This window comes from Harpegnathos saltator, unplaced genomic scaffold (genome assembly GCF_003227715.2).
Source record: "Harpegnathos saltator strain DR-91 unplaced genomic scaffold, Hsal_v8.6 scaffold182, whole genome shotgun sequence".
Taxonomy (NCBI): Eukaryota; Metazoa; Arthropoda; class Insecta; order Hymenoptera; family Formicidae; genus Harpegnathos; species Harpegnathos saltator.
In genome coordinates this window covers 1,002,796-1,023,612 of record NW_020229964.1, presented here as the reverse complement: position 1 = coordinate 1,023,612, position 20,817 = coordinate 1,002,796, and the positions used below count along the sequence as shown (strand labels likewise).

At 35.2% G+C, this 20,817-nt stretch overlaps 1 protein-coding gene across 1 annotated transcript; it reads left to right on the top strand.

Annotated features, from left to right (window-relative positions):
• The first annotated feature begins 5,013 nt into the window (after positions 1-5,013).
• Positions 5,014-14,396, top strand: LOC105191224 (splicing factor 3B subunit 1). The gene is given in 19 exon segments (XM_011154476.3): positions 5,014-5,355; positions 5,561-5,739; positions 5,870-6,047; positions 6,265-6,344; positions 6,534-6,701; positions 6,977-7,193; positions 7,391-7,795; positions 8,133-8,596; positions 8,745-9,102; positions 9,224-9,516; positions 10,503-10,628; positions 10,896-11,117; positions 11,245-11,427; positions 11,513-11,701; positions 12,926-13,101; positions 13,204-13,476; positions 13,616-13,645; positions 13,647-13,830; positions 13,939-14,396. Coding segments are annotated over 19 exon segments (3,912 nt in total). The 5' UTR covers positions 5,014-5,327; the 3' UTR covers positions 14,098-14,396.
• The last annotated feature ends 6,421 nt before the right edge of the window (positions 14,397-20,817 follow it).

Genomic DNA, 20,817 nt, shown 5'->3' with positions numbered 1-20,817 from the left:
TTTGTTCTCATTTCTCAGGTACTTACCCCTCTAATCTTATTCAACAAATTAACTCGGATAAACAAACGATTCGTATCAATTTTTGTCTTATAAAACAATGAGAAAATAAATCAGTACCGAAAATCGTAGACCGTTCAATATCTAATTTTTTCATCAAATTAACGCGGATAAATGAACAATTTGTATCAATCTCTTTTTCTTTTATAGAGATATCAAAGACTAAATCAGTACCGAAAACCGGATATTGATTAATTCTATAAATCAGCGTTAGAAAATTGTCTAAGTGCAATGACAAATTGTTTTCATCTTGCAGGAACTTACCCCACTAAGTTATTCAACAAATTAAGTCGGATAAAAGAACGATTCGTATCAATTTTTATTCTCTTATAAAGAAATTAGAGAATCAGTCAGTACCGAAAATTGAAGACCGATCAATATTTAACTTATTCATCAAATTAACGCGGATAAATGAACAATTCGTAAGAACTTTTTTTTCTTATAGAGAAATGAAAGAGTAAATCAGTACCGAAAATCGAATATCGATTAATATCATAAATCAGTGTCAAAAAATTGCCCACGTGCAATGGCAATTTGTTCTTATTTTTCAGGTACTTACCCCTCTAATCTTATTCAACAAATTAACTCGGATAAACGAACGATTCGTATCAATTTTTTTTTGTCTTATAAAAAAATGAGAAAATAAATCAGTACCGAACACCGAAGATTGATCAATACCATAAATCAATGTCAAGAAAATTGTCCAAGTGCAATGACAAGTTGTTTTCATCTGGCAGGTACTTATCCCACTAATTTACTCAACGAATTAAGTCGGATAAAAGAACGATTCGTATTCAATTTTTATTCTGTTATAAAGAAATTAAAGAATCAGTCAGTACCGAAAATTGAAGACCGATCAATATTTAATTTATTCATCAAATTAACGCGGATAAATGAACGAGTCGTATCAATTTTTTTTCTTGTAAAGAAATGAAAGAGTAAATCAGTACCGAAAATCGAATATCGATCAATACCAGAAATCAGTGTCAGAAGATTGTCCAAGTGCAATGACAGTCCGTTCTCATTTTTCAGGTTTGATAAAAAAAAATCTTTCCCGAGTCGAAATATTAATTCTACATTGATCCTGCAAATTGCATCCAATTTGAAAAATCAATGCAGAATATCTAGATGCGCAATAGTGAACAAGCTTTGTCCTACCTGAACGTTACATCTGGCTACTCTCGCAGTCTCGCCCATGATGAGTCTTCAACAGCGACGTATTCCGCAGTTATTTAATACTCGTTTATTTCGATAATGTATATGTACTTAATCCTTATATTCTTAATTTAAATGAGCAATTTTTGTTGATTTTGATTATATATTCGCTTAACAGCGCAATAAAGAGAACAAAGATAAAAACGTAAATAGAACTGCCTTTGTTAGAACTGCGCATGAGATAAATATATAAGGATTAAATAATCATATAAGGATTAGAGGAAATGGGGAGATGAAAAACACTTTTTATTCTCATCATTCTTAAAGTTCTCTTTTCCTTTTTTCTTCTCTTTCTTTTCTTTTCTTTTTTCTAATGAGAATGATGAGAATTATAGCTCTCAAAAGAGCTGAAGCTGCAAAAAGACAACGGTTATGTCTAATAATGCTGTTTCACTAATAGAGATTTTAATTCAGATTCGGTACAATAAGAAAGATAAACAAGAATGAAAAACGGACATTCTAGCAGATTCTAAACGAAAACAGCAATCTGAGCATTATTAGACGAATAAAAATCAACACTTGTAAAATTTATAACAGATTCTAAGATCATTATTCATAGTTTTTTAAATTATGTGCAATTTTTCATTGAGAACATAATTAAAAATTTGTATTCATGAACCTTAGCTTGCCTCAGCAAGCTTGAATAGACATTCATATTTTATGAGAAAATAAAAGTAGAACTCATGTTACGTGAAATTAGGTTAACGAATAATCAAATCTCAAGCTATTTTATCATTTTTCAAAATATAAACTATGAATGCTAATCTAATTTCGACTCGGGTATGTCCTTACTTCGAGTAAGGTCCGTTAAAATCAGAAAAATAATAATGCGTAATAATAATAACTCAAGGTACCTCGAATACCATACATGATGTATCGCTGTCCTCGGCTACGTCTCTCGGCGCGCTCCGAGTCCTCTCTCCATCCTGACTTCTCGATCCGACGTCCTCCTTCTGGTCTCCGACGCAGCACCCCCGGATACTCCATCGTAGCACTGGCGACGACACTGACTCTAACTCTAACACTCGCGCAAGTAACAGGATTCCAGGGACTACCGTCGGTATCGTCGTTCGTCGGCCCGAGGCGCAATGTCGTTTCCGCAATCACGGAGTCATACATAAACGTACAAAAACAAACATTCGGGTAGTCACGGTTACCCCCCACCAGTCGCTGACCTTGCCGATCAGTGTTGATGCCTGCGTCGTCCGTTAGCTGAAAATGAAAACAACTAGTGTTTTCAAAGCATGCCTGTGAAAGACTCGCTTCAAACTTCACAATATTTATTTACGTCTGTTCCCAGAATCATATTACGTCGAATTCAAACTATCTCTATTGACATGATATACACGAGATCTGCGATCGCATCATTGATCTTTCTTTGGACAAGAAAATCCTGAGAGGAACGCTGTTCGAGAATATCACATTTTATGTTTCAGGTGCCTTGCAGATTATCGAATCCGATGTAACAGATCAGGGAAAGTATGAATGCGTCGCTATGAATAACACCGTGGGCACGGAGTATTCCAACCTTTTTAAAAAGGTAAAAAAGGCGCCAAGTACAAGCGCAACACATATTGTGTTATTTTTAGAAGTATCAAATAATTTTTTTTACTGTATATATGTGTACATAAGGTTTTACAAGTAAAACTTATAACTATAATAAAACTCTGCAACACTTTTCTACTGTACAAAAGAAGTGATATATTAAAACAGTAACGCCAACTGAGAAACCTAACATATATATATGATTATTGTATACTTAATTTAATATTTTTAGAAATTTCAAATTATATTTTCTTTTTTAAGATATATATTATGTACATAACATAAGTTTTTATAATATATGTACATAAACTTTTAAAAGTAAAAATTATATCGTGTTATAAAAATTTAACACGTTTGTTAATAGTGTCCAATATTTAAAAAAATATCTTTTTAAATATTATGTATATAACATAAGTTTTTATAAGTAAAACTTATCAAATTATTTATTTTGTAAGATATATATGTACATAAACTTTTAAAAGTAAAAATTATATCGTGTTATAAAAATTTAACACGTTTGTTAATAGTGTCCAATATTTAAAAAAAATATCTTTTTAAAGGTTATGTTATTCAAAATATTCAAGAAAACCTAGCTACAAAAAATGTCCATAACATAAATTTTAACAAGTAAAATTTATCATTATTTATTAGAACACTGAGTTATATGGTTATTTTACTTGTTATTGTAACAAATTAATTATTATAACAATGCAATAAAAAATATTTAATACAAAGAATCTTGGCGCAGCTGCACCATAAACTATATCGAACTAAAACTTGTTTAATACATATATGACAGCATTTTTATTATAATAAAATGTACTTGTAAATTCTCTCTTTATATATACGGTGTATTTACAAAAACGGTTAATTACAAAAATATGAATAATTTATCAAATTAACCAAAGCTGTTGGTTATTATGCATAATAACCGGTTATTATGCATAGTGACTGGATTTATCACTTTAACTGTAATATATACAACAACGCAATAAATAGATAGAAAGACAGAGATTGACGAGAGTAATTGCAGATTCATAAAGTGTCTATGATTACTAGTCGGATGATGACGGATCGTGAATGCCGAGCGCGAAATTCCGACTTCTTATTCCCGGAAAATTCGCCAAACGTCAAACGAAGGGCAAAAAGTGTCGTCGCTCGCGAGCCGATCAACACAATCGGCGCGATGTAAACATTGCGGGCCTCGGCGGCGGTTGAAGCAAGAGAGACTTGTCCTTGGGCATCTTTTCTTTTCTCGAAAGTTCCGGGACAACGAGGGGAATACGAGGAGGCCTTTCAACTATACGCGACATTGATTTACTACTTATTGATTACTGAAAATAAAGAAAATTATTCTGTCGAAGCATCGGATATTTGTTAACTTTATGTTAATTAAAAAGGAATGTGTACGATTATGAAAATATGTTAGCAACTAATTATACAGAATGTCAAAGTTGTTGTAACGCCGTTTTCGGAGAATAATTAAAGGTCATGGTAGAGTTAAAGAGTGGAATTTCATCTCATGCGAATTTGGTCTCGTTCTTATTAAATGTTAGATTATCCGCTGCAGACAATAACTCTTCTACTTTTTATCTAATATTCAATGATAATAAATAACATTTAACACCAGTTCAGCAGTGCAGACAAAACGAACAGGCCTATTGTCTGACATAGAGATAGTAACTATGGTTGCAGCACGGACATAAACCTCCTGAAAGTGGATGTAACACGGACTTCCACCACATGCAGATTTTACCACCAAGACCTAAAAGTGGATGTAGCATCGTAGTTCTCCTCTCAAAATGGATGCAGATGGCGCCCATTTCCAGTGCGAAAAATTGGTGTCGTCGAAAACGCCGTGTTAGCCGCTCTCAGCTTCCTCTCTGGTAGAACAAAGTGATCAGAGAGCGCTTAGTGATTATTGTCTGTGATTGGAGCATTCTTTTAGATTCTTCATAGACCCAGAAGTATTTACCAATCAGGAGCGAGATTCAGTGGAAAATCTAGTAATGTTGTCCAACTGTTGAGTCTGCTAAATGCAGCCAATGGGTGCATTCAGTACTACACCGCTCACTGAGTGCTAAGTGAGCTCTTGCATCTGATTGGTGTTTTTAAATCTAAAGGAATATACCAATCAAATGTAAAAGCTCATTGAGCGCTCAGTGAGCGGTTGTAGTACTGAATGCACCCATTGTTCTATTGGAAGTGGTTGGAAGAAGCAGGCAGTTCTGCTATAAGACACTTTTACCCGAAAATCGATATCGTAGTACGACTCATCGACGAATCCGACGGATCTTAATTTTTCAGTAGTATGACCTACTAATAAAGAATAGATTTTTAATCCCCTATATGACTATATGAGAAATAAAATCCATATAATTTAACATTCAATGACAATTTAATTATACTACTAACAAAATAATGTAAGCAGCTTTCAAGGCAAATATAACATCAAACGTCAAACGCAGTGTGAATCTTCCATTATCCTTCTACGATAGTGCGTTCCCACGATGGAGTCCATTCCGAGGACCCACGAAGGTTCTTCTCATGTTTATTATTATTTTTTAATTAATTTTATTTTATATCTTTCTTTATGTATATGAATATAATATTAACAATCTTACAAAATTGAATAAGCATTAAAAATTAACGAAAGTTTTCATTTTATTTGACATGCTAGCATAACCTTTTTCATATAGCTGTTAAAATTTATTTAATTTTAACAATATGTATATTATTGCAGATATCGAGGCACAAATAAAAGAGATTCAATTGAAGAAGAAGGAAATTTTAAATACAGTATCTGAAAAGGATCAAGTTGGACTAGGAAAAACTGGTTTCTATGACCAAGACATTTATGATAGCAGTAACAATAAATACGATGGCTATGTTACTTCAATTGCAGCAAACGATGAAATCGAGGTATTTTGAATTAAATATAACATCTCTGGATATTTTTAATGGATATTTTAATTCTATTGCATTTATGTATAATTGGAAGTCACTTCTTATTAATGATTGTTTATACAAATTAACTTCTTCTGTTGACAAGGATTATGACCCATTTGCGGACAGACGGATACCCACCCTAACTGACAGAGAAGAGGAAAAAGACTATGATCCATTTGCTGACAGACGACGGCCAACCATAGCTGACAGAGAAGATGAATATAGGCAAAAAAGGCGGCGAATGATTATTTCTCCTGAACGTGTTGATCCTTTTGCAGAAGGTTGGTACATTTTTATAAATTATTTTTATAAAGTATTTTTATAAGTTATAAATCATGTTGAAAAATTTAATAAAAATTTTTATTTGGATATAAACAATTGTGTTACATGATTAAATATATTAATAATAATTAATTATAACAGAAAATTATCAGTAACAATAAGTAATAATATATTAGTGATAATTCAATAACTATAATCGACACATCTGTTCAATAGGTGGCAAGACTCCTGATGTTGGTTCTAGGACATACACTGAAATTATGCGAGAACAAATGCTCAAAGGCGAGGAAACAGAGGTAAGTTAAATTGTAAATATATCGTAAGAATATTATGTAAAGAGAAAAATATAGAAAAATTTTACATGAATATATACCAGGATTTATGATATATCTTTTACTTAAATGTTTATTTTATTTAAACTGCAAAATCAGAGCTTCACAAAATAAAGTTAATAATTAATAAAGTTATTTTGTATTTTTATATAGTTGAGGAAAAGATTAGCAGAAAAGGTTAAAGATGGCACTCTAAAAGCCAATGGTGAACCTAAACTAGCACCAAGGAAGAGAGGACGCTGGGATCAGATAGATGATACTCCAGTTCAGAAAAAGCTATCTGGTACTGCAGCAACACCAACCTCGTGGGATAATGCAGATGTATGTTTGATATATTTATACATTTAATTGTTTGTAAAAGTTATGTAGAGAACCATATTAATTTGTTGAAACATGTTAAAACATTACAGGATAGAATCTAAAATAATTACAAACTTAATTTAAATTATTTCAGATAAAATGTATAATAGAATGCTACAATGCTTTAAACCACATGTACATTCACACATGTTTAATAAGATTTAAGAAATTCAATTATATATCTAATTTATTTTTCCTTATTCTTTATAATATTTCTTTGTACAATTATTTCCTAGGTAACACCAGCCGCTATTAGGTGGGACGAAACTCCAGGTCATGGCAAAGGAGGAGAAACTCCTGGAGCGACTCCCGGAGTCAGTACGAGAATGTGGGACGCCACACCAGCACACGCAACGCCAGGAGCTGCAACTCCAGGCAGAGAAACACCCTCACATGAGAAAGTTGTGTCGAGTCGACGGAATCGCTGGGATGAAACCCCAAAAACTGAACGAGGTGAAGTTATATAATTTTTGCTCAATATTTTATAAAAAAAATTATACAGCTTCATTTTTTATAAAACTTCCGTTATATAAAAGTTACATATTTTGTGTAACTATAAAGCAACTGATTTATTTCATAATTTTTTATTGTTTTTAAGATTTAAGATATTTTATAAGAATATATATATGAACATATTACTAACATTTCAGAGACTCCCGGTCATAGCAGTGGCTGGGCGGAGACTCCGAGAACCGATCGTGTAGCCGGTGACTTGATACAAGAAACTCCAACACCTTCGGCCAGCAAACGACGAAGTAGATGGGACGAGACACCATCGAATCAAACGCCAGGCTCGATGACACCACAAACCCCAGCAACACCACTTACAACCCCTCATCAAACGTCTATTTTAACGCCTAGCGCAGTAACGCCAACAGGACCGAAGGCGATGGGTCTGGCTACTCCTACACCGGGACATTTAATGTCTATGACGCCAGAGCAGCTACAAGCTTATCGTTGGGAACGTGAAATAGACGAACGAAACAGACCGCTGTCCGATGACGAATTGGACGCTCTATTTCCACCCGGCTACAAAATTCTTCAACCGCCAACAGGTAAGACACATAGAAATGAGAGATTAATGTTCTGAAATATTAACGGTTGAGGAGTTAGAATTTAACTATTAGCAAGCGCTTTAATTTTTAGAATGTTTAGAGATACCGTAATGTCCTAAAGAATATTTGAAGAAATATATTTTGTACCATCTATATAAGATATTGTTACGCACTACGTATCTAATACTACGTATTAGATCGTGCGTATCCGGGCTCGCGAAGAGGTCGGTCACCACATGTCAGCCTTCGACGACAATTCGTGTGCGATTCTCTATCTTTTATCATCAACTCGTTGCTACATACCGTGGCGCATAAAAATATCTATACTTTTTCCTAGGATATGTACCTATTCGTACACCTGCCAGGAAACTCACCGCAACACCGACTCCTATCGCCGGCACACCTCAAGGTTTCTTCATTCAAACCGAAGATAAGAACGCCAAGTACGTGGATAATCAACCCAAGGGTAATTTGCCGTTTATGAAACCGGAAGATGCGCAGTATTTCGACAAACTTCTAGTAGACGTGGACGAGGAGACACTTAGTCCCGAAGAGCAGAAAGAGAGGAAGATCATGAAGTTGCTGCTGAAAATTAAAAACGGCACACCTCCTATGCGTAAAGCTGCTTTGAGACAAATCACCGACAAGGCGAGAGAATTCGGCGCTGGTCTACTTTTCAATCAAATCCTTCCACTTCTTATGTCACCCACTCTCGAGGATCAGGAACGTCATTTACTCGTAAAAGTTATCGATCGCATTCTCTATAAGCTCGATGATTTGGTACGACCATACGTGCACAAGGTAATTATTGTTACATTATAGCTTTTACTTAATCTTATTTTTCCCAATGTCTAGTTAAGAAAATTATCAATCTTGCTTCGTGTGCCACTTCCTGTTGGTAATATTTAATTTAATTTTATCATCTTATTTATCTATCATCAATATTTAGATTTTAGTAGTTATCGAGCCTTTGCTGATCGATGAAGACTATTATGCCCGTGTTGAAGGCAGAGAAATCATTTCCAATTTGGCCAAAGCTGCAGGATTGGCGACAATGATTTCTACGATGAGACCAGACATTGATAACATCGACGAATACGTACGTAACACGACGGCCAGAGCATTCGCTGTTGTTGCGTCCGCTCTTGGAATCCCATCGTTACTTCCGTTCTTAAAAGCTGTTTGTCGCAGTAAGAAATCCTGGCAAGCTAGACACACTGGCATCAAGATCGTGCAACAAATAGCTATTCTAATGGGTTGCGCAATTTTGCCACATTTAAAGAGTTTAGTGGAGATAATAGAACATGGTAAACAAATTAACAAATATCTTCTTGCAATTAAATTTATCATTTCTTCCATATGTTTATTACACTTACTATTAGTTTTACTTTTTCCTGCGGAAAGTAATTATGAGATAAAAAATTATAGGTCTAGTGGATGAACAGCAGAAAGTGCGAACCATCACTGCGTTAGCCATTGCTGCGTTGGCCGAAGCTGCAACGCCATACGGTATCGAAAGTTTCGACTCAGTATTGAAACCTCTGTGGAAAGGTATCCGCACACATAGAGGTAAAGGTTTAGCAGCGTTCCTAAAAGCTATCGGTTATCTCATCCCTCTCATGGACGCAGAATATGCGAATTATTATACTAGGGAAGTAATGTTAATCCTTATACGTGAATTCCAGTCGCCCGACGAGGAAATGAAAAAGATCGTATTAAAGGTAAAATAATAATTAATGTTTATATACAGAGTGTCCCATTTTAAATGAGCCAGGCAAAAATCTCGAAAAATATGAAAGATACCAAGAAACGTTTCAGACAAAAGTTGTATAGTTTCAAAAGGAAACATAAAACAGCTATATCATTTTATTTACAAATGACGATTTCGAGATATTCACTGGTCATTACTTTTCTTAAGTGGAAATCCCAATTTTTTTATCATATCATCCTTTTCATATCATTCTTTTCTACCAATTAATTTGAATTTTGTCTGAAACATTTTTTATTTGTCTAATATTTTTTGAGATATTTAAGGAAAACTTGGTAACTTTTTCAACATTTAACTTACGATATCTTGCTAACTATTTGTCAAAAGAAAAAATAATACTAGGCTTTTTTACTCTATTTAGTCTCAAGAAATATTGTTACAATAGTGCCCTAATTTTTATTAACTTATCGACTTTTGGAAATTTCAAAATCATCAAATTAACAAAAAGTCAGGGTGCTATTGCAACGATATATTCTTGAAACCAAATAAAGTAAAAAAGTCTAGCACCACTTTCTCTTCTGACAAATAGTTAGCGAGATCTTGTAAATTAAATATTTAAAAAGTTATCAAATTTTTCTTGAATATCTCAAAAAGTATTAGACAAATAAAAAAATGTTTCAAACAAAAATTGTTAAAATTAATTGGTAGAAAAAGATAATATAATAAATAATTGGTGTTTTCATTTAAAAAAAAGTAATGATCACACACACACATACACACACAGTAAATATCTCGAAAACGGTGCCATCTATAAACAAAATGATATAGTTGTTTTATTTCCCCTTTGTAATCATACAATTTTTGTCTGAAACGTTTCTTAGTATCTTTCATATTTTTCTGTTATTTACCTGGATATTTATTTAAAATGAGACTTGTATATTCTTTCATATATTATTTTAGAAATCTTAGTAATCTTTATAAACTAAATTTTCTAAACAGGTGGTTAAGCAATGCTGTGCAACAGATGGTGTGGAAGCTCAATATATAAAGGATGAAATCCTGCCTCATTTTTTTAAACACTTTTGGAATCATCGTATGGCTTTGGATCGCAGAAATTATAGACAGGTAATCCATAAATTATTGAGATGCGTGACAAGTACATGAAACACAATAAAACAATTTTAAGTATAGTAACAAATTGTTTAACTTTTTTTTTGTATAATATATATTTATTTTATATAGTATATATTTTAAGTTATGAAGTTTTCTAACATCTCTTTGATAATTAAAGTAGCTAATATACATACACACATCAGGTCATATATAAATATGTATAATTTTGTTAACAAAATATATACAACGAAATGTAAAATAAACTTAATTATTTTGCAGCTTGTAGATACCACAGTCGAAATAGCTAATAAAGTAGGCGCTTCAGAAATCATCAATAGAGTAGTGGATGATTTGAAAGATGAAAATGAACAGTATAGAAAAATGGTGATGGAGACTATTGAGAAAATTATGGGTAACTTAGGAGCGGCAGATGTTGATTCTCGTTTAGAAGAGCAGCTTATTGACGGCATTTTGTACGCTTTCCAGGAACAAACAACTGAGGTTTGTTAAGCCTGATAAACATTATATAATAAATCGTAAAATTAATTAAACGATTACATAAAGACAAATTGATTATGGACTATGTAAACAGAGAACAAAGAACTTAAAACTAATTTCTTTTTTGTAGGATGTCGTGATGCTCAATGGTTTTGGTACAATCGTGAACACACTAGGTAAAAGAGTGAAGGCGTATCTTCCACAGATATGCGGTACGATATTGTGGAGATTGAATAACAAATCTGCGAAAGTTAGACAACAAGCTGCAGATCTTATTTCACGCATCGCCGTGGTTATGAAGACTTGTCAAGAAGTAAGATAAACATTATAGATGACGTTTTCTCATTTGATGATTTTTATAATTTAGAATGAATTTATGATAAATACAATATTTTTAGGAAAAATTAATGGGACATTTAGGAGTCGTTTTGTACGAGTATTTAGGCGAAGAATATCCAGAAGTACTAGGTAGCATTTTAGGAGCCCTGAAAGCTATTGTAAATGTCATAGGAATGACAAAGATGACGCCACCCATCAAGGACTTATTGCCAAGACTGACACCAATCTTGAAGAACAGGCACGAAAAGGTGAAGATCCATTTTTTGTGTACTATAACTTTATGTAAATTGTATCGCCGCTTAATCCTTTAACTGCCAATGACAAAGATCTTTATCATTTTGGATTTTTCACAGTCAGGAAAAGATAAATCTTTGTCACAGAACATTTGAGAATACCAGCGCCCAGAAATATTTTAGATGACAAAAAAATGTGTTTTTATATGTTTCCGTGTATGCTAAGCACAATCCCGTCACTTTTGTAAAATTTTGCTTCTGAAGAAAGATATTGCTATTTTATAACAAAGCCATTTTTACAATTTTTTGAAAATCTGTCATGTTGTATTGAACTATGTCAGAGACCACAAGTGTTTTGAATAATAAACTAATGTATTTTTGTATATTGTTGGGAACGCTGAACATGATCATTTGCCAATTTTAACAAATTTTACTTCTGACAAAAAATGTTGCAGCTAAAATGTAACTATTTTTTCGATATTTTCTTTAAATTTTTTGTCTTATAATATTTTGATACACCAAAAATTACAAGTGCTTAGACCAACAAAAATAACTGAAGACATTACTAGATATACTAACTATGATCTCGGAGCCTGTTTTGCAAGATTTTGTTTCTAAAGAATATATGGTTATATATCCTGCATATCCTGTACTTCTATATTCTATATACTGCTGGGAGGACAATTTTTGGCTTCTCCAAACTTATTTTCGTATAATATTTTGATGCAACATACCGCTATTTGAATGAGAAATCCATAAACACATGAAAAGACTCCTATATACCTTGACAATTTTACATTATTTTCACTATAAAATGATGTTTTCTATTTACTCTGCTGTGGTGAAGTCACTATTCTGAATTTCGGTGGCTTCTTAGGAAATTCGTAATCAGCATCCCTAAAAACTTCCATATGTAAGGTTTCAGCTACTTTCAACTAGTGATTGTTAAAAAATATGTGAATTTTCTACTTCTTTTTTTTTTGCATATTGAAGCCGCAATTTTGAACTTTGATATTTTCATAGAAAATTCGCATTCAGCATTCCTAAAAACTTACAGATATAAGGTTTCAACTATTTTCGATAACTTTTCATTTTTGGTAGTCTGGACCCTTTTTCTTAAATTGGCAATTAAGAGGTTAAGAAAAGTTTGAAGTTTATTTTTTGAATTAAAACGATATATATATATTATTGCCATGTTTTATTGTATTTGCTAAATTTAACATATTATTAATCTTACAGGTGCAAGAAAATTGTATTGATCTCGTGGGCAGAATCGCAGATCGAGGTCCTGAGTACGTTTCCGCTCGAGAGTGGATGAGGATATGTTTTGAATTGTTAGAGTTATTGAAGGCACATAAGAAGGCTATTAGGAGAGCAACAGTGAATACTTTTGGTTATATTGCCAAAGCTATTGGGTAAGTTGAATTAATTAATTCCATACTTTTTCTATATATATAATGTATATATGAGCGTGCATTTATATCTTATATATTATATTTTCTACTCCTCACAAATAGACCGCACGATGTCTTGGCGACACTTCTGAACAACTTAAAAGTCCAAGAACGTCAAAATCGTGTTTGTACCACAGTCGCCATAGCTATTGTTGCTGAGACTTGTAGTCCTTTTACCGTTTTACCTGCATTGATGAACGAATACAGAGTACCTGAATTAAACGTACAGAACGGCGTGTTGAAATCTTTGTCATTCTTATTCGAGTATATTGGCGAGATGGGTAAAGATTATATTTATGCTGTTAGTCCATTGTTGGAAGATGCGCTTATGGACAGGTGAGTTGCCCGAATTAATATATTGATTAATTATATTAATTTGATTGCTGTTATACGTCATTATACTATAAATAAGAATTATGCTTTAGGATTAGGACAAAATTGCACATTATTTCTAATCGATTTCATAATTCATCAGGGACTTAGTACATAGGCAGACTGCATGCGCTGATTAGCCATGATCGTAGCATGGCATTATGTTTTGGATGTGAAGACGCGTTAATACATTTGCTGAATCACGTGTGGCCTAACGTTTTCGAGACGTCACCGCATTTAGTACAAGCGTTCATGGATGCTGTAGACGGATTGCGCGTTGCGCTTGGACCGATTAAGATTTTACAGTATACACTGCAAGTACGTAACTGATTGAATTATGTGGCGAATAATTACGTAACGTTGTCTTGTTTTCGACACATATTAAAAATATGTTATTCATTACTGTTTTATATTGCTTTCTCGCAGGGTTTGTTTCACCCAGCTCGTAAAGTACGCGACGTTTATTGGAAGATTTATAATTCCCTTTACATCGGAGGTCAGGATGCTCTCGTAGCTGGTTATCCACGCATCATGAACGACCCAAAGAATCAATATATAAGATATGAATTGGATTATGTGTTGTAATAACAAACAACCCTTAGTTGCTAGGCAGAATGAATATTATTTCTATGAGACACATTGACTGATGTGAAAATAACTTTACTGAGGCCTGATTGGAGTCAAAAGTCTGCCAAATCAAAATTTACAATCAGATGTCGAATTTTTCATTGCAGAATGTAATCGAATTTATTCGATGAAGGGGTAATTGCACATATAAACAGCATAATAGATAAGTTACTAAGGTAAATATTAGCGAAATAAATTATGCTTGACGTGAAAAGTGTGTTAGTATAAGATACATATAAATAAATAAAAAAAATATATATGCAGTTCACATAAAAATATAGCTCATATAAAAATAATTAGTTTTTATATTTATTTTGATAAAGAAATGGAAGTTTTTGCCTATAAAAATGGGCTAATTCATAGACGAAATTCTATTGTTTTAGATTCCTCAACATTTACTTCTGTAAATCCTAAATACAGATATTTCATATTCGGTATAGATGTTACAAATATCTGATATACATGTATATGTGTGTACGTGTGTGTACGTGTGTGTGCGTGTGTGTGTGTGCGTGCGTGTGTGTGTGTGCGTGCGTGTGTGTGTGTGTGCGTACGTGTGCGTGTGTGTGTGTGTGTGTGTGTGTAGTTATATCTGTGATCATAACTGTTGAAACTATGATATACAAAATTTATTTTACAAGATTTATTTTGACAATGTAATTTTATGATTTAATATTTCTATTGTCTGACGAATATGAATGTTTCTTATCATGATATGATGACAATTTTTAATTTTCATTGACAGCGTAAATATGATAGCAATAGTTTAATATTTTCATTATTTGAAAAGCACATATGTCATAAAATAAAGATAATTACATTGTAAATAATTAATTCTTTGTGTATATTTAATAATAATATCTAAAATAGTCACATCCTACTTTATTACAAATATTAGGTGATCAAAGATGTTCTGGATTTTAGATTTCATACAATCAAAATCACAATTTAAATTTGACTTATTCTGCCGCCCTTCTGCGGATTTAAAGCGTTGACATTTGGGCCGGTATTCATAGTCGGATCTTATATTTAAAACCGTCTTAAGTTTATCTTCAGATGCTGTATGGTCGCGGAAATAAAAGTATGTGCCCGTTTTCTTGCAGTTTTCGGAACGTATCCCGACTCGAGAAGAATGAGAGTCACTGCTCCGCCTGCGGAACACGCCTGCGCAGTAATTCACAACGAAAAGCGAGAGATGAAATATACATGGTATAACATAAGTATGTCAACAATCATTGCGTTTAGCGGAAGAAAACCACTCAATGAGCGATTAGTGACTATTGGTCCTTACTGTTAGATCCTTACATTCAGACCAATAACGTTGACAAATTATTCAACAGTTGCTCAACCGTTGAGTGTTGTGAACGCACCCAATTCTTACATTTTGAAAAATCAGCAACAGAGGGATAGATACATAGTGCAAGTTATTAAAATGGGAATGCGTCTTTTGCAAGGTATTCAACAGGTATGTATATTAAATTTTAAGTGAAATCGTATTTATTTAGTCACTAAACGCTCACTGAGCGGTTTTCTCCGCTGAACGCAATGATTGTTGACGTACTTATGTCATATCACGTATATTTCATTTCTCGCCTTTCGTTGTGAGTTACTGTGTAAGCATGCTCCGCAGGCGGAGCAGCAGTTCTCATCTTTCTTGAGTCAGGATGCGTTCCGAAAGTCATTAAAAAAAAAGTGACAACCTTTATCCGCGACCGTACTGTCCTGGTGTTAAGCCAGCGGCACACAGTGCTTGTTTTCGTGCTGGATTGCTTGTTGGATGAAAATACTGCGTTCTGATTCGTGCTGGATGGAAATGCACCAATCAGAGCATAGTATTTTCATCCAGCAAGCAATTCAGTACGAAAACAAGCACCGTGTGCCGCTGGCTTTAGACATTCACGTCTGATTGGTTGAATCAAAACACATTTCTTCTAATTGGATGGGCCATATTGCTTATATACCCCCTCTCCTTTTGAACTCCAATTCACGTATGCGCAGATGTTTAATTCCCTTATGCAATATATACTTTTTGGGGACAATTTTGTGCTACAGTACATAAGAGAGTTAGGCCCCTTGCACAATGCCAGGCAACAAGCAATAAGAATAAAAATAGACCAATTACAATCGACTATTACAAGAATAATCTATTGTGATTGATCTATTTTTATTCTTATTGCCTGTTGCCTGGCATTGTGCAAGGGGCTTTAGTAGTCTAGTTATACTATAGAAGCTGTGAGTAAAACCTGCATGTAGTGGCAGTCCGTGCTACATCCATTTTCAGGCGGTTTATGTCCGTGCTACAACCATAATAGCGTACTTAACAAGCACGGTCTCGCACATTGTTACGCGTTTATAACATGAATTAACATGTTAACATGTGCAAGAAAAAAAAATTGACGTTGTGTATGATTAATATTATGAAGATCATACGAGGTGTACGGTAATTAAGGTAGACTGGGTTGAGAGAAACATAAAAGTCCCATACCGTTTTGTAAGATTCGCAATAATTATCAAGTTATTAATGACAGAAATCTGAGGAATAGAAGCGCGCCGACATAGATGATTGGAGAAGCGTTGCAGCTGCTCAAGGCAGCGATCATGAATCTTTTCCCTAGCGTGAACTAGTGAAAAATGAAAGACTTTTGTGAATCAGTGAAAAATGAAAAATTTTATATGAATTTGTGAAAATCGAAACATTTCACACGACAACTAAGTCGTTCAACATGGCAGTTGCATCCTGGATAATTCTTAATGAATATCAAAGAAATCAAAATGATCAAAATAATAATGTCCGTGTAGGCCGAAGGATATTACGTGACACGCAAAATTTCTTTGATATAATATCCAAAGCAAATGTTTCAAAATATGTATGTACGTATCGGAAGATATCAAAGACTATTAATACAGAAAATAAGCCGAATATATATGTCTTTTAGGATTGCGAGACGTGAGAAAATTTAGAATAATTTTTATTTAATAAAATATATACATACGTTGGCATTTCTTAAGTTAATAATTCGAAGTTGAAACAATATTAAAATTGCAATCGGAAACATATGTACAGAGTGTTTCACAAATTCCTCGCTCCTAGGAATTCACGAAGACGTAGAACGGATTAAGATAAATATGAAATTCCTATACTATTTTGCGATGTACGCAACAACCGAGCTATTAATTACAGAAATGTAATGAATGAGCACATGCTGAGATGGCATCGAAAAAGCAACGAAGCTGCTTGAGCCAAGAGCGGCCCACATGATCTAACGACAGTTGCCATCATGTAAGAAGAAAAAGAAAAAGAAGGACAAGCCGCCGGTGAAATAAAACACAAGTAAGCTAGTGATGCACCCGGGCGAAAGAGACGGGGCTAGGCGAGAGAACGACAGCTGAGAAATATAATGTAATCGGAAATTTCAAGGTAGTGTTCGCTAAATATTCCCGCTATGTCGTCGCTGCAAATTCGAATGTTGTTTTTACACGCGTAAGCGTGTAATTAGCTCAAGCTTTCTTCACACGATTCTTGCGAGATTTGAAACGACAAAATTCGCCCCCAAAAAGGCATCAGCCAATCACACGCTCATATGCAAATTGCAGCAACAGCATTGTTATCGGGCAGACCTGAGACGGATTGCTGTTATCCGACCGTGACGTTTGCCGCGCGCCTTTGCGATTATCGGCAAGTTCAGTTTTCTCGATTGTTCGCGCGATTTCAAGTGGCCATAATATATGGCGATAATACATGGCAATATGTGGCAACAATATACGGCAACAATATATGGCAATAATATATGGCCATAATATATGGCAATAATTCATGGAATATATTTTTCATTACAAAAGTCAATGCAAATTTGCGGCATGCACAATGTAATAATAAAAGAGCTCTCTGCGAGCATTGAGTCAAACGCTCACCGATGATGATATTGATGATGTCCCGTTGCATCCAACTAGGTCCACCAATGTCCGTCTATGTCCGCTGCCGCTCTCCATGTCGCGCAGCATCCATCTTGCAGCGCATCCCACGTTGATTGCTACACTTTCACCACACTTCCGTGATGCGGTCGATACTTGTATTAGAGCGGTGATATTTACTTCAATTAACGAACGTTTTACATCGACACCGGTGGAAACTTTTTACGCGCTGCGAAACGGACTCTATAAACTCGATCGGCGAGGTGTAAGAACCGTGTGAAAATTTATCGACTCGTCCAATGGATTTTTACGGCGCTTTTCGCGATCGCGTCTGAAAAGTCGGCGAAAATGCGAGAGTATCGATATCTACGAGAATATTCGCGAATGCATGCGAGGAAAGATTAGACAATCAGAAACTGGTCATTCCGAGGGAGCGCAAAGGGAGAGAGCGGGGCAAAATTTTCACGCGTGATGGTTCCGTCACGACGAAGCTTACGTTCGCGATACTTTCGCGAAATGAGAATTTAAGCTTTTATTGTTAGTAGCGCGGGTAAAAACACGTATATTGATAACCGCGATATTCAAAGGCACGCGCGAGCGAGGATACCTCAAGCTTGGTGTGCGCTGGCGCAATTTCTACGCGCATTATTCTACGCTACTCGAGACAATAGGGATCGTTATGAATGGACAATATTGCCAAATAATTCTGCAGCCTATTTTGGAAATAAAAGAATAGTTCTCAACGGTATCGGCATTTATGCGTATGAATATATTTTACACGGACAATTAAATATTGTCAAGTAATTGTCGTTAAATAATTCTGCGGCCCGCTTGAAAAATGAAAATAAAGCAGTTGATGACCGTATCGCGTTTGTAGATATGAATATCTCTTATTCAGATGACTGAACATCAAAAGAGAATAATTCGGTATTTTAAATCTCGTATGTAATGCAGGCTATCGATTAAGTAATCTCCTGATTGTTTCGAGCAATGTATTTTATTCAACGTCACAAACACAAACATGCAAAATCCCAACATGCAAGAATCTATTTGCAATTCGCATTGACTCGAACGATATTTTATCTAGTTCCAGATCCGTCATGCGGAATGTCGTTTCTCTTTACATTTTGCATTTACTCACCGAAACGACTTGCAGTCAGAGCCGGCCACGTTCCGCTTCAACTCTGTAACAAAAAATTCGCATTCGCTCATCAGATTTGACCAACGAGTGCGGGCGAGTAAAAAAGTAGTTTACCCTCTGCGATCATAATTCAAGTCGAGCCGCAAATTATATCCCAGCTCTAGATCGTCAAGGGTCAAACACAGGACTATAGTAAACTTGTAAACTTACCTTCAAGCCGACTCTGCTTGGCCCGAATCGGATCCTCCGGTGCGGCATCCGCGTCCGCCGGATTGCTGTTGCTTTCTGCAGCAACTGAAACAGAAAAATAATTTTCCCGGTTGATAATCTGAGGTAGAGAGAGAATATCTTTGATCGGGACGAATCGAAAATACGGAAATATTTTGATATGGGATTTTTATATTTATTTCTTTGTTCCAAAATTGGAAATTTAAATGAGACTGGAAGCTTTCAAGAGAGCTGATGAGGAACAAGTTGCAAAGGCAAAGATTGTAAAGAGTTGAACACAGATGTGTAGGAAACTTGTAAACTTTACCTTCCGGCCGACCCTGCTCTGCCCGAACCGGATCTTCCGGTAGGGCATCCACGGCGTCCGTCGAACTTGCTTCCCCCAACGTCTAGAACAAAAATTTAGAGTTCTTGGTTGGTAAGCTGCGGTAGACAAAGAATGTTTGGTCGGAATAAGTGGAGAATATTCGCTACAGTTTTTTCTTCATTGACATTGAATCTAGTCTAGATAGGACTTGGAACTTTTGAAAGAGCTGACGAAAAAAAATGATAACAAGAAGCGGAGACAACAGTTGTGTGCTCTCGAAAATACTCTTTTACGAATGGACATTTAAATTTAGATCCCGTAACGAGAGTATATAGGCTTGAAAGAAGCGCTGACCGAAAACAAAGAAGGTCGCAGTCTAAGAAGCGGTATGACATTGAATATTCTACACAAGACCGGTACTCACACAGTTGGGAATTATTCAGAATGTTTGATTGAGAACATAATGAATTAGAGATCCGCGTTCAAGGGCCGTTATCCGTCTCTATCTGGATCCATATCTCTTGTATACAACAACGTAATAAATAGATAGACAGACAGAGATTGACGAGAGTAATTGCAGATTCATAAAGTCATTATTACTAGTCGGATGATGACGGAACGTGAATGTCGAGCGCGAAATTCCGACTTCTTATTCCCGGAAAATTTGTCAAACGTCCGCTCTCGTTATCGGAGATAACCTCCCGCATAATAGGAGTAAATGATTTCACATACCTGGAAATGTGACGTATCGCTACCGACGTCCTGCTTCCCTTCACTCGCTCACGCTTCTAATGCCGATACTCGCGATTCGACCGTACGGTTAATCAACGCGATGCCGACGCGATGCCGATTGAGTATCTCGAGGACCGACGAGATACTTTTCTTTCAATTACACGAGACGGAAGTGACGAGCGCGTCGCACACGGCTGCTGCTGATGGAATGAGGTCGAGTACGCGAGGTGCGCAAGTATTAATACGAAGGGCAAAAAGTGTTGTCGCTCGCGAGCCGATCAACACAATCGGCGCGATGTAAACATTGCGGGCCTCGGCGGCGGTTGAAGCAAGAGAGATTTGCCCTTGGGTGGCTCTT